This window comes from Gymnodraco acuticeps, unplaced genomic scaffold, assembly GCF_902827175.1.
Source record: "Gymnodraco acuticeps unplaced genomic scaffold, fGymAcu1.1, whole genome shotgun sequence".
Classification (NCBI taxonomy): domain Eukaryota; kingdom Metazoa; phylum Chordata; class Actinopteri; order Perciformes; family Bathydraconidae; genus Gymnodraco; species Gymnodraco acuticeps.
Genome location: NW_022990646.1, coordinates 969055 through 983353, shown reverse-complemented (window position 1 = coordinate 983353; position 14299 = coordinate 969055). Strand labels below are relative to the sequence as shown.

General features: G+C 41.2%; 1 protein-coding gene across 9 annotated transcripts in view; it reads right to left on the bottom strand.

Annotated features, from left to right (window-relative positions):
* Positions 1-14299, bottom strand: part of ank1b (ankyrin 1, erythrocytic b) — a 93640-nt gene that overhangs the window by 14250 nt on the left and 65091 nt on the right. For 5 of the 9 annotated variants that reach the window (XM_034229267.1, XM_034229270.1, XM_034229275.1 and 2 more), the window contains exons 20-37: positions 14120-14218; positions 13362-13454; positions 13105-13177; positions 12926-12946; positions 11556-11679; positions 11250-11313; positions 10858-10970; positions 9336-9560; positions 8559-8713; positions 8087-8298; positions 5985-6189; positions 5470-5566; positions 5144-5372; positions 4281-4409; positions 2294-2413; positions 1498-1582; positions 352-426; positions 137-268 (exon numbers count right to left, since the gene is read on the bottom strand). In XM_034229267.1, the coding sequence (XP_034085158.1) occupies positions 137-268; positions 352-426; positions 1498-1582; positions 2294-2413; positions 4281-4409; positions 5144-5372; positions 5470-5566; positions 5985-6189; positions 8087-8298; positions 8559-8713; positions 9336-9560; positions 10858-10970; positions 11250-11313; positions 11556-11679; positions 12926-12946; positions 13105-13177; positions 13362-13454; positions 14120-14218 (2251 nt within the window). The remainder of the gene's footprint in view (positions 1-136; positions 269-351; positions 427-1497; positions 1583-2293; positions 2414-4280; positions 4410-5143; positions 5373-5469; positions 5567-5984; positions 6190-8086; positions 8299-8558; positions 8714-9335; positions 9561-10857; positions 10971-11249; positions 11314-11555; positions 11680-12925; positions 12947-13104; positions 13178-13361; positions 13455-14119; positions 14219-14299) is intronic. The other 4 variants (XM_034229268.1, XM_034229273.1, XM_034229271.1 and 1 more) reach the window with 2 other exon arrangements.

Below are 14299 nucleotides of genomic sequence, written 5' to 3'. Positions count from 1 at the left end.
AAACAAATGGTCTCCCCACCAGCTTACGCCTAACGGGGATAACAAACCAGTAGCAATCAACATCTGTGCCTTACAGCAGTTCATTTGTACAGATCATTTCTCATTTCTAAGAGATAAACAGTAGTATGGGACTTACTCTTGGCTCTTTTGCCTTCCCTGCCGGCCCACAGGTTAAGCAGGGCGGAGCTTTGGTCCAGCAGCGAGTTAGGATTCTCCACACGGATCCTGTTAATGTCGTCCACACCAAACTGAAGCTCACGTGCCAACTCTGACAAAAGGACAGGTAGGTAAATAAAAGAGAGCTACAAAGACAGAGAGATACAAAGCTTGTTTGATATTTAAAGAACTAACCTGCCCAGCTCAGACCCAGCTGTTCAGATATGAGGTTGATCTTGAGCTCAGTCCTCTCCATGGCATTCACTGTGGCTTAAATGAAAAATAAGGGGGAAAAACAGCATCCCAATTAGAAACTCGCTGCCGTGCCGGTGTTAAATATGTGAACACTTAACTGAGGAGATTATAGCCCGAACTAAAATAAAATAAATAAATAAGAAGTCTTAATTCCATTATTTGGACAGACCAGCTGATATTCAAGTGACTACAATTTGGGGTTTAGTGGTCAGATAATATCAACTTTGGACCATCCAAATGTGTGTTATTGATGGCAGACAGGATTTTGAATAAGTCTTCTGTGTCCTCAATGACTTAAGTTTATATTAAAACTATCAACAGCAGTACTTACCTTGGGAAAAGCATTGTTCTGTTGAAGGAAATCAGCAATAGCCACAACATTTGTTTTTTTGTCCAAATCATTTTCAGGGTTAAAACACCATATGGGCAGGGGGAGGTTAGAATTTGGGAGGGGAAGGGGGGGTCATTCAGGTGCTAGTCCCACCAGTCAAAGTAGCATTCAGTAAACATTACAGAGGGACTGAGGTGCAATGTAGCAGCGCTGTGTGATAGACAGAAAAGGCCTTTTCTTCTTAACTCCGCCTTCAGTAACGTTTAAACCAACCAGAGCGGCCATCTTGACTTTCTTTCATTTACAACTGGCCAATCAGCATGAGGGCTCCTCTGTCTAGCTCCACTGCGAGGTCCTGCCCATTCCCGATGCTAAGCTAAGGTGCTAATGCTTACAGTATCTGCTGCCATGCGGTTGGAAATCGCAGTGGAGACACTAGCGCCATGCAAACTGTTCACATAAGTCATTCATCTGTTGCTACCAGGACACTCGTTTCCAAGGAAAGGCTAACGTGTCATGGTGCTATTATGGGTCGTGTTCGGGCTCATCATTTTGATATTATTTCCTCTAACTGCACTGCAGAGGACTCTGGGGCATACTGTACGTGCACGCGAGAGACAGATAGGGGGGAGAATAATGAGGGCAGAGTGGGAAGCACAGGGGTTGTGGGTAAAAGGGGCGGTGCAACATTCAGTGCCCGTCTCCACCGTGAGTAAATCAGGAGAGGGCTGGAGGTCGGGCAGTGAAGGACTCACCCACACCGGGCTCGTTCAGCGCGCTGTAGCGTTCCCTCAGGGCGAGGGGGGTCAGGGTCCGCCTGCGCTCCTCACTTCCAACAACCTAATAATTAAACCAAGAACAACATTCAATTATATTTAATGTCTAAGGCGTCAATAATTAATCACTTCTTAAACTTGTTTTGCCAACTGTTAGATTCGGCGGAACTGCTGATACAATAAAGATACATAAATATGAGCATGTATTAAAATATAAAATATTTGTCCTCTCTTATTTTTGGTCATTTCTAAAGGACTATCTTGTCTTAATAATATTTTGGGTTTAATGCAGAGCAAAGTATACAATAAACCTTAAAAATACAGGCAACTCCAGACCTTAAAAGCAGTCAATTCAACAAATTAATAATCCTTAAAACTATCGTATATTTTTAACAATCGAAATTTGTCCATCTGTTTTCATCTAGGGGAACCGCCACATTAAAGGGGAGGCGATACATGGGTAAAGCAATTCAACAATGTCTGAAATTGATCAGCAATCAACAATTATCTAAATGAGTTTTACTCTTATGTTAAAGTTGAAATGTACTGTAGATATGCAGTGCGTGCAAACACATTTATTCACTAGTATTACGTATAATATTCAGTATAGTCCAACTTTCAACTGGCCAATCATGTTGCATTATGGCAAATAATGGCTCACAAAATCCTGCCTCAGACACACAATTGGTAAGACTGGCACAATAGCAAAGTATTGTCTTAAACCTTTGAGATAAACTGAGAACTAGGTCAACTGAAGAAATAAAAGAGTTCTTACCTTGACACAGGGTGGCATGGTTATGTTTAGGTTACACAGAACGTGCTGTGTGTCCTCGTACTTGGTGCACTTCCGCAGAAAGGAGAGAAACCCATTGGCTTCCTTGTTACTATCTCTGACCTAACAGAGAAAAAGAGAAGAAGAGAGAAGAACAGAAGAATGGAGAAGAAAAAATACCAAGAGGAGTAATGGAAGAGAGAAGGGTGAACAGTAGAGTAAAAAAGAGATGGAGCAATTAAAGGGTAACGAGAGAAGAGTGAAACAGAGCAAGAGAGGAAGAGGAGGAGGAGGAGGAGGAGGAGGATGAGGAGGAGGAATAGAAAACAGATGAAAACGGGTATTAGAGTCGTCCGCCATGTCTGGAGCATGTGGCGCAGTAACATGGGAAGAGAAGCAGGGGGAAACAGGGATGGAAGCAGTCCACAGGCAGGCGAGAGGGAGAGATTTACCTGCACAGTTTACCTGGACGTCTGTCAGACCAGACAGTGACAGAGTGACCGTGAGAGGGAGAAAGAGAGAAAGTGAGACAGACACATAGACACAGGCAAGGCCGCAAGATAGGAAGGCAGGCAAAGAAAGTGGGAGTCACACGACATGCAAACGATTACCAAAGAGAGCTGACAGGAAGTAGGTAGGTAAGTTGTTTGTTCCTTGGCTACACCATAATGAAAGGGTTTTTATCATTTAGCTGAGGCTGAACAGCAGTGTGGTAAACTGACAGACACACAGAAACACTGATATACATATAGATGGATAATAAAATAAAATAAAGCCACACAATACAAACTTACATCAATACGATAACAGATATGAAGAGACGTGAAAAAGCAGACTGACTCAATTATTATATACTAGGATATATTTGTAAGAATGGGTTTAAAAACATCACTGAAATACAGATTAGGTACAAAGCAATGACAACTATGATCTGAAAATGTACTTATGTTACAGTAATGCAACCTATACATTAGGGAGAAGGTTTATTATTCAGGGTTCATACACTTGTTCACCAATGACTTTTCCATGACCTTTACCTAATTTTCCATGACCAAAGAAATTACTCTTTCTCAGCAGTAACACTGAAAATGGTTTATTTTAACATGGAACAGGAAAATAAGGTCTGCATATGAAACATGTTGTGCCTATCTAAAACAAATCAAATAGTAGGCTTACTAGCTTCTACACGCTAAAGCTACTAAAATCTCTCACCGGCAAAATACCTCGTCAGTTAAATGCCATTTTACATTTCATTACTATACGATACAGTATGTATTATCATTATAGTATTACTATTTCGGCGATTAGCTAAAATATAAATTATATTTGATGCAACTTTAGTTACATTTCCAAAACTTTGGGGAAAATATTGTTTTCCATAACTTTTCCAGGGCCTGGAATTTGCATTTTGAATTTCCATGACTTTTCCAGGTTTTTAATGACCGTAAGAACCCTGATTATTACATATTCAGTTCAAATATATAATGAACCACACAAACCAGTGACACATTTGCTTGATTTGTCATTTGTGGAGGAAGAATGATTTGACAAACACGAAGAAGAATGGACTGGTAGACAAGTAATGTATCGATATGTTATAAATCGTTAATAGAAATAATCTTTACTGAAATACTTTCAAACTGTATGAATATATAGTGAGATAAGACTCAATGTGTAAGTAGAATGATTATGCGTCTATTCTATTTTCAGGTGTATTTCACTTTCTTGATGTGGTGGAGCTGATTGTATTTGGAGTAGAAAGCGCAGACTGTTATTTCAACTTTAACATACTAATGGTGAGAGACTGCCTGATAGGAATGACAGCGAGAAGCACACAGAGACCACCGTATGGACAGGTTGGGTGGGTGCTCAAGAGGACTAACTGCCGAGAGGATTCTTGAAAACCCTGGTCACACAAAACCACAGTACTGTATGAATACGTAGCGAGTGAGAGAAAAGCAGGCGTGTGATTCGTCGGATAGAGACAGACCTTGACGGAGACGGGCAGCCGGTTGTCTCTGAAGGCCTGGAAGCTGAAGCTGCGAGGCTGCTGCGTGGCCTTCCTGATGGGCACCAGGTTTCCGGAACATTCTAGGTGAAGCGGCATGCCCTCCATAAGCTGGGGAAAGTTTTTAGTAGATGTTAACGGGTGCAGGATTAAAGCTGAACCGTTAAGTTGATCAGTCGACATAATGGCAATACTATTTTGATTTATCGAATCATCCTTTCAGTCATTTTTCAAGCAGAAACTGTAAAACAAATGCAGAATTCTTGGATTCAGGCCTCTTTTCTTTGTCATATAATATATTTGTTGGGTATTTGATCGAACAAGAAGGCAATTTTTGACATTTCATAGACTTTGATTATGTACTACTTGAAATAATGAATGGCGGATCAATCGATAAAGAACATAATCAGTAGTTGCAGCCCTAGACAAGATAAATCATATCAGCAATGGAGTCTAATCGTTCTTTTAAACAGCCAGTGTGGATCAATATCTTAAGACACAAACTCCTACTCCTCTGCATTGAAGAACACTCTCTAATTCCAGGATCATGTCTCCAAAGATGGAGACCTTTTGGAAGCAATGCCAGCAGTAGTGTTTGTATCTTTTCTCTTTAGCATGCTTCTTGCATCATCTTATGCTATTGACTTTTTAGTAGCTATAATTCAACTTTATTTATGGAAATCATTCTTTCGAAACTGTCAATTGCTCAAAAGTGGGCCGATACATATTTTTCCCATGTTAAGAGTTATGAAAATGCAATACATTTGAATAAGCCCTCCTTGCTTTCCTCAACACTTTTCCCTTTTTGTGACCTTGGCAACATCTTGCTTTGCCACTGTGCTGACCTCTATGTCTCGACTGCGGGCCACTTCGGTGAAGTTTTCATGCAGCTCCAGTGTTTTGTCCATCTTGTCATCTGTCATGCAGTAACAACGCAAGCGTCCCTCACGTGCTTCATTCATCTTAGCAAAAACAACAAACTTGGCCATATATGGAACAGCCATCAACTCGCGGTACAGCAAATTGGCAAAGGTCACTGCCTCTGCCGTGCGCGGACAGTCTGCCAGCCAGAATCTAGATAAGGTAGGAGAAGATAAATAAGAAGTGTGCAAAGGGAGCTGGGAAAGCTGATTGGTAATGCGTTTGTTTTGAGTTCCGCTGAGGCGCTCACCTTGCAGAAACGTTGGTGGTGAAGTTGGCACAGCTGTGTGCGTACATTAGCTTCGTGGTTCCAGTGATGTCTTCCCACTGAGCTGGAGCTGTGCCACCTGAGAGATAATAGCTACATTGTGTCATTCATGTAAGGACAAAAGACAGCAAGACGGTTACTCCCCACAGGGTGAGCAGGACATGTTAACCCGCCTATTACACTTAGAAACAAAAAACCTGAATTTCGACATAAATATTGATTACAACCTGATTTTATTGAATAATAATGATTGTATTGCTTCTGCTAAGAAAAAAACGTCCATTCTAGTACCAATGGCTGAACTGCATAGCAACAGTCTGTTATCAAAAAAGAGCAGACTGCTGAATATCCAAATTGACCAATCAGAATTAAGTATTCAACTAAGCCGTGTAAAAAGCAAAAAATAAAACATGTACAAATACACCCTTTTGCAGCACATTAGACCAATCCAATAAATCCAAAATAAAAATAATGTTTGAAGGTCATGTGGCTCCTACCGATGACACTGCAGAGGAGGCGCAGGCTGGTGGTGTCGCCCTCCCCAGCATCTCGAGGACTCTCCCGCCAGGATGGTGGCAGAGGGATGCGCAACCCGATTGGACGGTGGAATTTGCGTCGCCGTGGTTCGATGGTGACAACTGGGCTGAAGGTCGCCTGGTTGCCAAGCTGCTGAGTCAGCAGTTCATCAGGGATTGGCTGCGCCTGAGAAGTAAGTGGTGGAGGATAAGCTCGTTAAAAAGAAAGATGCACAAAAAAGGTAGTTTGAAGGAAATGGAGGTCAAGAAGGCTGGGGGGAAGAGAAGCACAAACACAATATAAAACGGCAGGAAGTACAGGTAGGTGATTCTAAAGGAGTGTGCAAAGGCAGGGAATAGAAGTAAGGGGAGGATACAAAAAGAAAATGTGCAATTGACTGATACATGAAATCCACAGCCATACTCACACATGCAACCAACTCATATTTCACACCTGACCCAGCTCAGATCAGTGCATCAGCTCGGTCAGTGTGGCTCACAACTTAAATCAGGCAACTGAGGAGTGATGAATGGCTGGATAAAAAAGGAAAAACATAAACAGAGCAGCATAAGGCAAAGCAAAGACTCTGACTCATGCAGGTTCCTGAAATAACATCAGTGCTGTGACGAATCAGTGCTCTGACGGACAATGTGAAATGTAAACAATGTGAAGTGACCACAAATAAAAAATGTGGAGAACCCATAATCCGTCATCATCTCCACAAAAACCAAAAAGTCAGTCAGCATGAGTTAAACCAAGTGTGTGTGTCTGTGGACAGTCAAACACACATTTGCAGACAGACACCCTGTACGCATGCTAATTTAGAAATGGTGCAGTATGACATGACACAATGTGATATATCTCAGGTCTAGTTTAGGCAACTTTATGCTTTTTATAGTCTTTAAAAAGACCCTTAATATGTCAGTGTAATTTAAAACAGTTTTGTTAATTTTACACGATGCATTATTGGAACAAAAAAGTGATGCCACTTACTTCAAGGCAGCAATCAGAGTTTAGCGTCGTTTGAAATCAAACATGTTGAGTGGACGTTTGTTAATGTTGTCAGCACTGTCAGTAAAGTGAGTTTGTCAGCGTTAAACTCTGGTTTACCCTGATTTTCTTCCAACATGTAAACTTTGATTTTTGCTGATGTAGTCATGACTTTTTAATGTCACGAAGATATAAAAAAAAGGTGCTTCAAACCTATGACATAACACGAATCTAAGAGGAAGAGGTTAATGTTTAAAATAGTAAATAACCATACCACTGTTTTTGAATATTTTAGACATTTAGTACAAACATCCATATTTGACATTACTGCTGACCAGTTACTAAGGCATTTCAACATCCTTTAGATTTTTCATAATTTCCTTTTATTGGAGTTGTTGGATTCAGATCAGGTTCAGCTAAAGATTTGTAGTAAATATCAAAACAACGCTGGATACACAAATACAGGGGCCGTTTCTCAATGTCGAGTACACATGCTGCAGAGCCACTATTTCAAGTATACTACGTCATCGAGTGGCGCCGAATGCTGGGCATTTAACATGCATTTAAACAGTCCTTCGGCACCACTCGATGACGTAGTATACTTGAAATAGTGGCTCTGAAGCAGCTTTACTCGACATTGAAAAAGGGCCAGAGTCTAAAATGGATTGGCTGCCTGTCATGTTCTCAACAACTGATGGAATAATTCATGAACTTTGTTCAAACAGCAAGATTGAAGCACACACTCAGTCTCAATGACGGATAGCACGGCTCAAACATATTTAGGCCTGTCGTTTGTCAAACAGACAGATCATCAACTTCAGGATATGGAACCTGCCAACTCTCCACAGCGCAGCACAGACTGAAGGTAAACTCGTTGGCACGGACCATTAAGTCACAGACTGAGAGTCAGCTGTTTTGTACTTCTAACATCTGTTCTCTGTAATTGATCAAAAGCAGCCGATTGTCTCAGTTCTGCGAGCGAAGCAACAAACACCTAAGCTAATCAAAAAAGCTCTACAGGATCTTTAATGTCATGTTTTTAAATGTGCAATCCACTCTCCTCTTGTTCATTCCTTCCATCTCCTCGTCTTACCTGCAGCCCCAGTCTCACTCTCTTGGTGACGGCCGTCTCAGGAAAGATGGCCTCGACTCGTGGTACTAGCTTACTGGTCAACCGAGCGCCCTCTGGACCAATCAGATCGCTCTCCTGCTGAATGCGGGAGACCACGGCGAAGTAGAGGGGGAAGTCAGTGGAGATGATCCGACGGATTCTCTTCTTGTCCAGCTCATCGTGATTCTCGAGGTCTACGCACAGGAAGAGGAAGGAGTAACAAGAGACACAGAGGGATCCATGGTAAGAGGAGAGTTAATGTCAGTGTAATAATAGGTTTCCATGTGAGAAAAAGTGAACTTCTGTGATCTTCGATAATATTCCCATAAAAAAGTATCCCCTCTCCTTCCTGTGCCTTTGCTCTGCAGCTCCAGGGTCATACATCAAGATTAGGACTGTCTTATCTGTCGCCGTGCAAGGTCTCAGGAACAGTCATTAGTTACATCGTACTGACCTTCATCCATGCCATTCAGGATAGTTTCCAGCACTTCGTCACCATAGCGATTGCGATGCTCCTTCCAGACCGAGCCGTTTTCGCTGCGGAGGACCACGAGCTCCCGGTCCCCTCGGCCCAGAGAGGCAAAGTGAGGGATTTCTACTATCACTGGCCTGTGAGAGAAAACAAAAACTGAATGAAAATCATGGTTTGAATCAGGTTTCAGGCTTTTTCTGTTCATTAGGGATGTAAAAGCGCTCTGATCACCAGGAAAAGCGCAATATAAATAACATGTATCATTATAAAAAAATAGCTTTTGTAATCTAGTTCAAACCGAAACATTGGATTGTGTTACTGTTGAATGGATTGTACCATCATTTACAGCCTTGTGTTGAGATATACAGAGCCATGATTGTCCACTAGATGGCATCCTAACCATAAGCTTGTCATTTATATTACACATTTTTGTCATTATCTTACAATAAAATCCAGTTCAAGTTATTGTCACCTCTAGTGTCAGTCTCATTTGGAATTTGGGATGCATTTCCAGCATATCTTACAATAAAACATTTTTTATAAAAATTGCAGGAAACTAAACGTAAAGTAAATATTAAACAGAAAACATATAATATTATACATTACATTTCTTTAATATTATTATGAACACAAAAAAAAAAGCATCCATATCCTATTTAGGTAATGCCACATGCTAAACATAAACGCACATACAGGTTGACCCAGAAAAAATAAAATTGCTTCTTGGGAGGCCATAAAGCTGGAAAAACGTTGACTCACCCAAGGAACTGCATACTGGACGGCCCTAAGGAGATGATACGGCTAGCGAGCCCCTCCCCCTCCACCAGCGGAGGGGGCGTGGTCAGTTTCAGAGGTTTGACCAGGCGGCAGGTGATGCGTGTCGGCGCGGTGCAGGTGCGCGGCGGGATGATGACTCGCAGGCCGTGATGTCTGCTGCCTCGCATGGAGCCTCCTCGAGCGTCCACCATGAAACTCACCAGGAAGCTGAGAGACAAACAATGACACGATGATTACATTTAAAAAAGGATTGCACGATCATTTAATCATCTTCAAATGATATGAAATGGTGATTAAGGTGCATTTAGAGTTCAATAACGTCGGTTAGGAATATAACATTTAAGAATCAATACTGGGCTCTCCGCAGGGAAATTCTCCCCCTGAATGAGAGAGAAGACTTCATTCAGTAGTGTTGGGAATTGATCTGGTCTTGGTCTGTTTCAGGGGGATTAATAGAGGAGACACTCATTCAGTATGTAGGTGCCCTTTCCTTTCATTGTTCTCAATGTGGCAGAGGAGGGCCGGCCATCTGGAGTGGCCCTGAAGTGCAGCAAGAATGACATCAAAGACATAAAAAAAGAGCCCCATGCTGTTTGATCTTGCATTAGACAGGCAGCCTCATACAGAGGGGTGTGTGTGTGTGTGTGTGTGTGTGTGTGTGTGTGTGTGTGTGTGTGTGTGTGTGTGTGTGTGTGTGTGTGTGTGGTGTGTGTGTGCGTGTGTGTGTGTGTGTGTGTGTGTGTGTGTGTGTGTGTGTGTGTGTGTGTGTGTGTGTGTGTGTGTGTGTGGCAGGGTGACTCTTCTCTCATGGTTTATCTTTTCTAATACCCTCACTTTATATTCTACATTTTAAATGCTGACTCATTGTGCCGTGCATAAATTATGACTAGGCAGATTAACATGATAATGCTTTAACATTATGCATTTCTTAAAAAATGCCTTACTTTCATGTATTGAATGTAAATTACTGCTTTATTTTATTGCTATTTAACTATATTTTATTACGGTGTCTTTAAAGATTTTTTGTTTTATATTTTATGTATGCACCATGACATCAAGTCAAATTCCTCGTATGTGTGAACCTACCTGGCAATAAACCTGTTTCTGATTCTGAATGCATTTACAATCTAATCAAAGTGTAAACAGTGTGACACTGACAGTTGTATGATCCTCAAGTGTCATAAACAGTGTAAATGCTGAATCTGTAATTATGGAGAACGGAGTATCTGTGCTTCAGTCTCGGCATCATTTATGTTTGGATGTCACAACTTTAGCAATGATGAATTATTGCTAAAAATGTGAATATGTTCCTCTGTTTTTTCTTTGCATAACTATCAATTATTATCTAATCAAAGCAAGTTAAAGAGACCTAGTACTTGTAATCTCACTGAGTCTGACAAAACCCCTGCTTTATGCTGAGCCTGACTAGCAGCATCAATCAATGACATATTTAAGTATTCCAAAAATGTGGATTAACAGGCAGCAAAACGTTGTATTATCTGACCCGGTGTGAATGGGGCTGGCCACGGGGCTGACGTTGTCTGAAGTCTCTGTAGCCGGGCTGCTCGGGATGAGAGAGTCGTCATCGTACTCCTTTGGCAGGGGGATGGGGGTGTGCTGAGGGCGGAGAGCGGGAGAAAAAGACAGGCATGGGAAAATTGAGAGGCAATTAAATTACCATCAGTCAAAATGCAAGCGCAGAGAAAGAAGCACAATCAACTGAGTCAGAGACAAGTGGAACAATAATGGATGGAAAGAGGCATAAACAGAACCAGAGAGAGAGAAAATTGAACCACAAAAGAAGACTTATTTTTGGCTTTCACAAATGAATAACTGTTTTCAATTGGAAAATGAAGCAAATGCTTACGAATGCTTAATATCACAAGCTAAGCCTACCTGATCCAGCAGTACAGTCTCCGGGGACACACAAGGGATTCTGGGAATACCAGGAGAGTAGGGCCTGTCGGGGAGGAAATGAGAAGGACGTAAAACAAGAAACAGCTGACTTTTATTTGGCAATAAAAGATGGTTAGAGCAAATCTTCTCATGATTTAGGACAGAGATAATGTACTGTAAATGGCAGCCATTAAATGACCTATTTAACACCATTATATTTCAGCTGTTATGTAAAAAAAAAAAAAAAACAGTTTCAACTTTCAACTGCAGTTTATTATACAGACATATGAGCACACAATGACTTACGATGTTCCCATGCCGCCCTCGAAGTCTCTGAAGGTTTTCTTCGGGGAGAGGAAGTCGTCATCCTGGTCCTTGAAGTCGTCAAGCTTCAAATAGCGTCCTCCATCCATCCCGAGCAACTCGTCTCCTGTGGGCCAAATGAAGAGATAAGAAAAAAGGAAAAGGAGCAAAGAGGGAAACAAATAGGCAAAGAAAAGGTTTCACATAAATAATTAAAGAGAAAAAAGGACAAGACCACGGGAACACAGGGCAAAATGATGCTGATCTCAACTCTCCATTTCTTCTACTAATTATTTTTGTCTATATGGAATTCACCTTATTCCTCTAATTGAAACTTTTTTTTTTTAAAGAGTGACAGTATCTTGAACTGTGGTTGACCTCTCCACTTAGGTCAAAATAATGCCACTCGATTCAATTCCCAATAGGCGAAAGTTAATTGTTACACCACCATCCTTCCCATCACTTAATGAATACCACAGAAAAAAAATGGCCACAAAGCGATGTTTTATTTCAACCGATTAAACCAACAACAACCAGAGCCGATGGAAACCAAAGGAGTGAAAGAATAGGTTTGGTAAGACAGTGAATATTAACACAGTTTAGGACACTGCATGGACGGCACACTGCAAGCCACCTGGTGACAGCATGTTTTTTTGTGAGCATGCCCATTAAAGATGAAATCACATGTGGTGATGGTTGTGTCTGTGTAGGAGAAAATACCTCAGTTATTAAGGACGAATGGTGTTGAAATAATGATCATAACAACAATAAACACTTCACAAGACAGAGTTGTTTACAGACATTTAAACATTGAATAGGACAAGCTGTACAGGTACACTCAAAACATGTTAGAAGAAAAAGAAATACCATTAAACATCGAGAACTAAATAGAATAGAAATGACGAGTGTGTGAAAATGCTTTAATGTTAGTTGCAAAAAAGATTTGATTAAAACCAGAAAAGCAATTGAATAAGTGCCAACTGTGTGTGTCACAGCTGGGACGCAGCGTGTGTGCAATTTAGCTCATTGATCAATTAGGCTGTAAAAGGCAGGAGCACTCATTTTAAAAATGGCTCGATTGGAAGGCAGCTGTTTGTCTTCTAAAGACAGAAATACTGGAGTTCAGTCAATAATTAGTCCGCCAACAGATGTGTATTGAACGCTGGTAAAAGGAAAACATGTCGTGACTACACGCTGATGAGAAAACAGACACATTTTGGAAATAAATCTCTGAACACAGGGCTGGAGTTGAGAGTCAGAAGAACTGATTAAAAAGACACTTAGTGACACACAGAGAAAATGAGATTTGCAATGAAGGCACAAATTCACGAACCACCGGACTGGACAAGCCAGAGATACACACACAATCCTACCTAAAGTTAGCTGGGCAACCCCTACGAAGCAAATGGAAAAGGTGTTATAAACAGTCAAACATTTAAAAATGATCAACATTTACAAACCCATTAATAAGCCAGTGTAACTCCCATACAGTCTTCTTCAAAGTTTAAAATAAGGGATCATAGTTGATTAACATAAGATATTTAAATCCTACCTTCGTCCTCTGAAACATCCAGAATCTCATCCACTGTCTCAGGGAAACTCATGCGATGCTTCTCCGTGGTGATCTGTGCGGAGCAGGAGGAGGTGGCATTAGACTGAGTGGAACATAGTTGGAACTGCTGCATTATATTTGCAAACTGAACCTGATCAAAAGACAACTAGTTGATTGAACAGCTGAGTCACGATGTGTCAAGGCTACTCCTTGCGTACTGGTGTAACCATGTGAACCGTGCACGACGTTTTGCTCACCGCGGAGACAGACTCCTCGGTAACCAGTTTGAGCACATCGATGACAGAGATGTAGCCCAGCCGCTTAGCGATACCCAGGGGAGACGTCCCATTCTGTACGGAGAGATGGGAAACAACACTATACATTATAGAGCGCATAAATACAACACAGCATCATAAGCATATACTGTAGGGATTAATGTTAACAGGAGACAACGGTGATACTCAGAAGACTGTCAGATTACATGACATCAATTCCCAAAGCATTTCATATGGATTACAATCACCCCAGATTGGTTACACATCTTCATTTTAGACCAAAAAACATGTTACAAACCTTCAGGCCATTCTATAAGTGATGCACTCTAGTACAAAAGATGATATTACAGAACAGTATGCTGACTATCTCCTTTAAGCATATGTAGGATGTGGTTTGATTGTAAGGGGGTATTTAGCAAAATGTGTGTGATCATGGTATTCATATGAATTGGGACCTCGTCAGATTTAAAAAATGACGGTTGACTAGTAACTTGTTATCTTATTGTTTTACTAAATTAAAGTCTATCAAGCCATTTGAATCATGTTGTCAAAGTAGATTACAGAACGTATGTCACATGTCAGACGCTTGCCTCCATAGCGTCCTTTGCTTTTAGTTTTCACATTATCTATAGGACACCTGTTTATCTTGGCCCAGAGATCTGAGAGTGCAGGTACAGTGGGATTGAAGGGTGTAGCGAGGAAGATTGTATCTGAAAGAGGTATTCCTAAAAGTGTCTCACCGTGGTAATCTCATTGGGCAGCGCTCCATGTTTCAACAGCAGGGTGACTATGTCAGTGTGACCCTGCTGAGCCGCCTGATGCAGGGGAGTGTAGCCCATCTGGAGGGGAAGAAAAAGGAGGCAGGTCAGAAAGATGGAGAAACACAGAACAAGTATTTCCATCTATGATTATGGAATGCT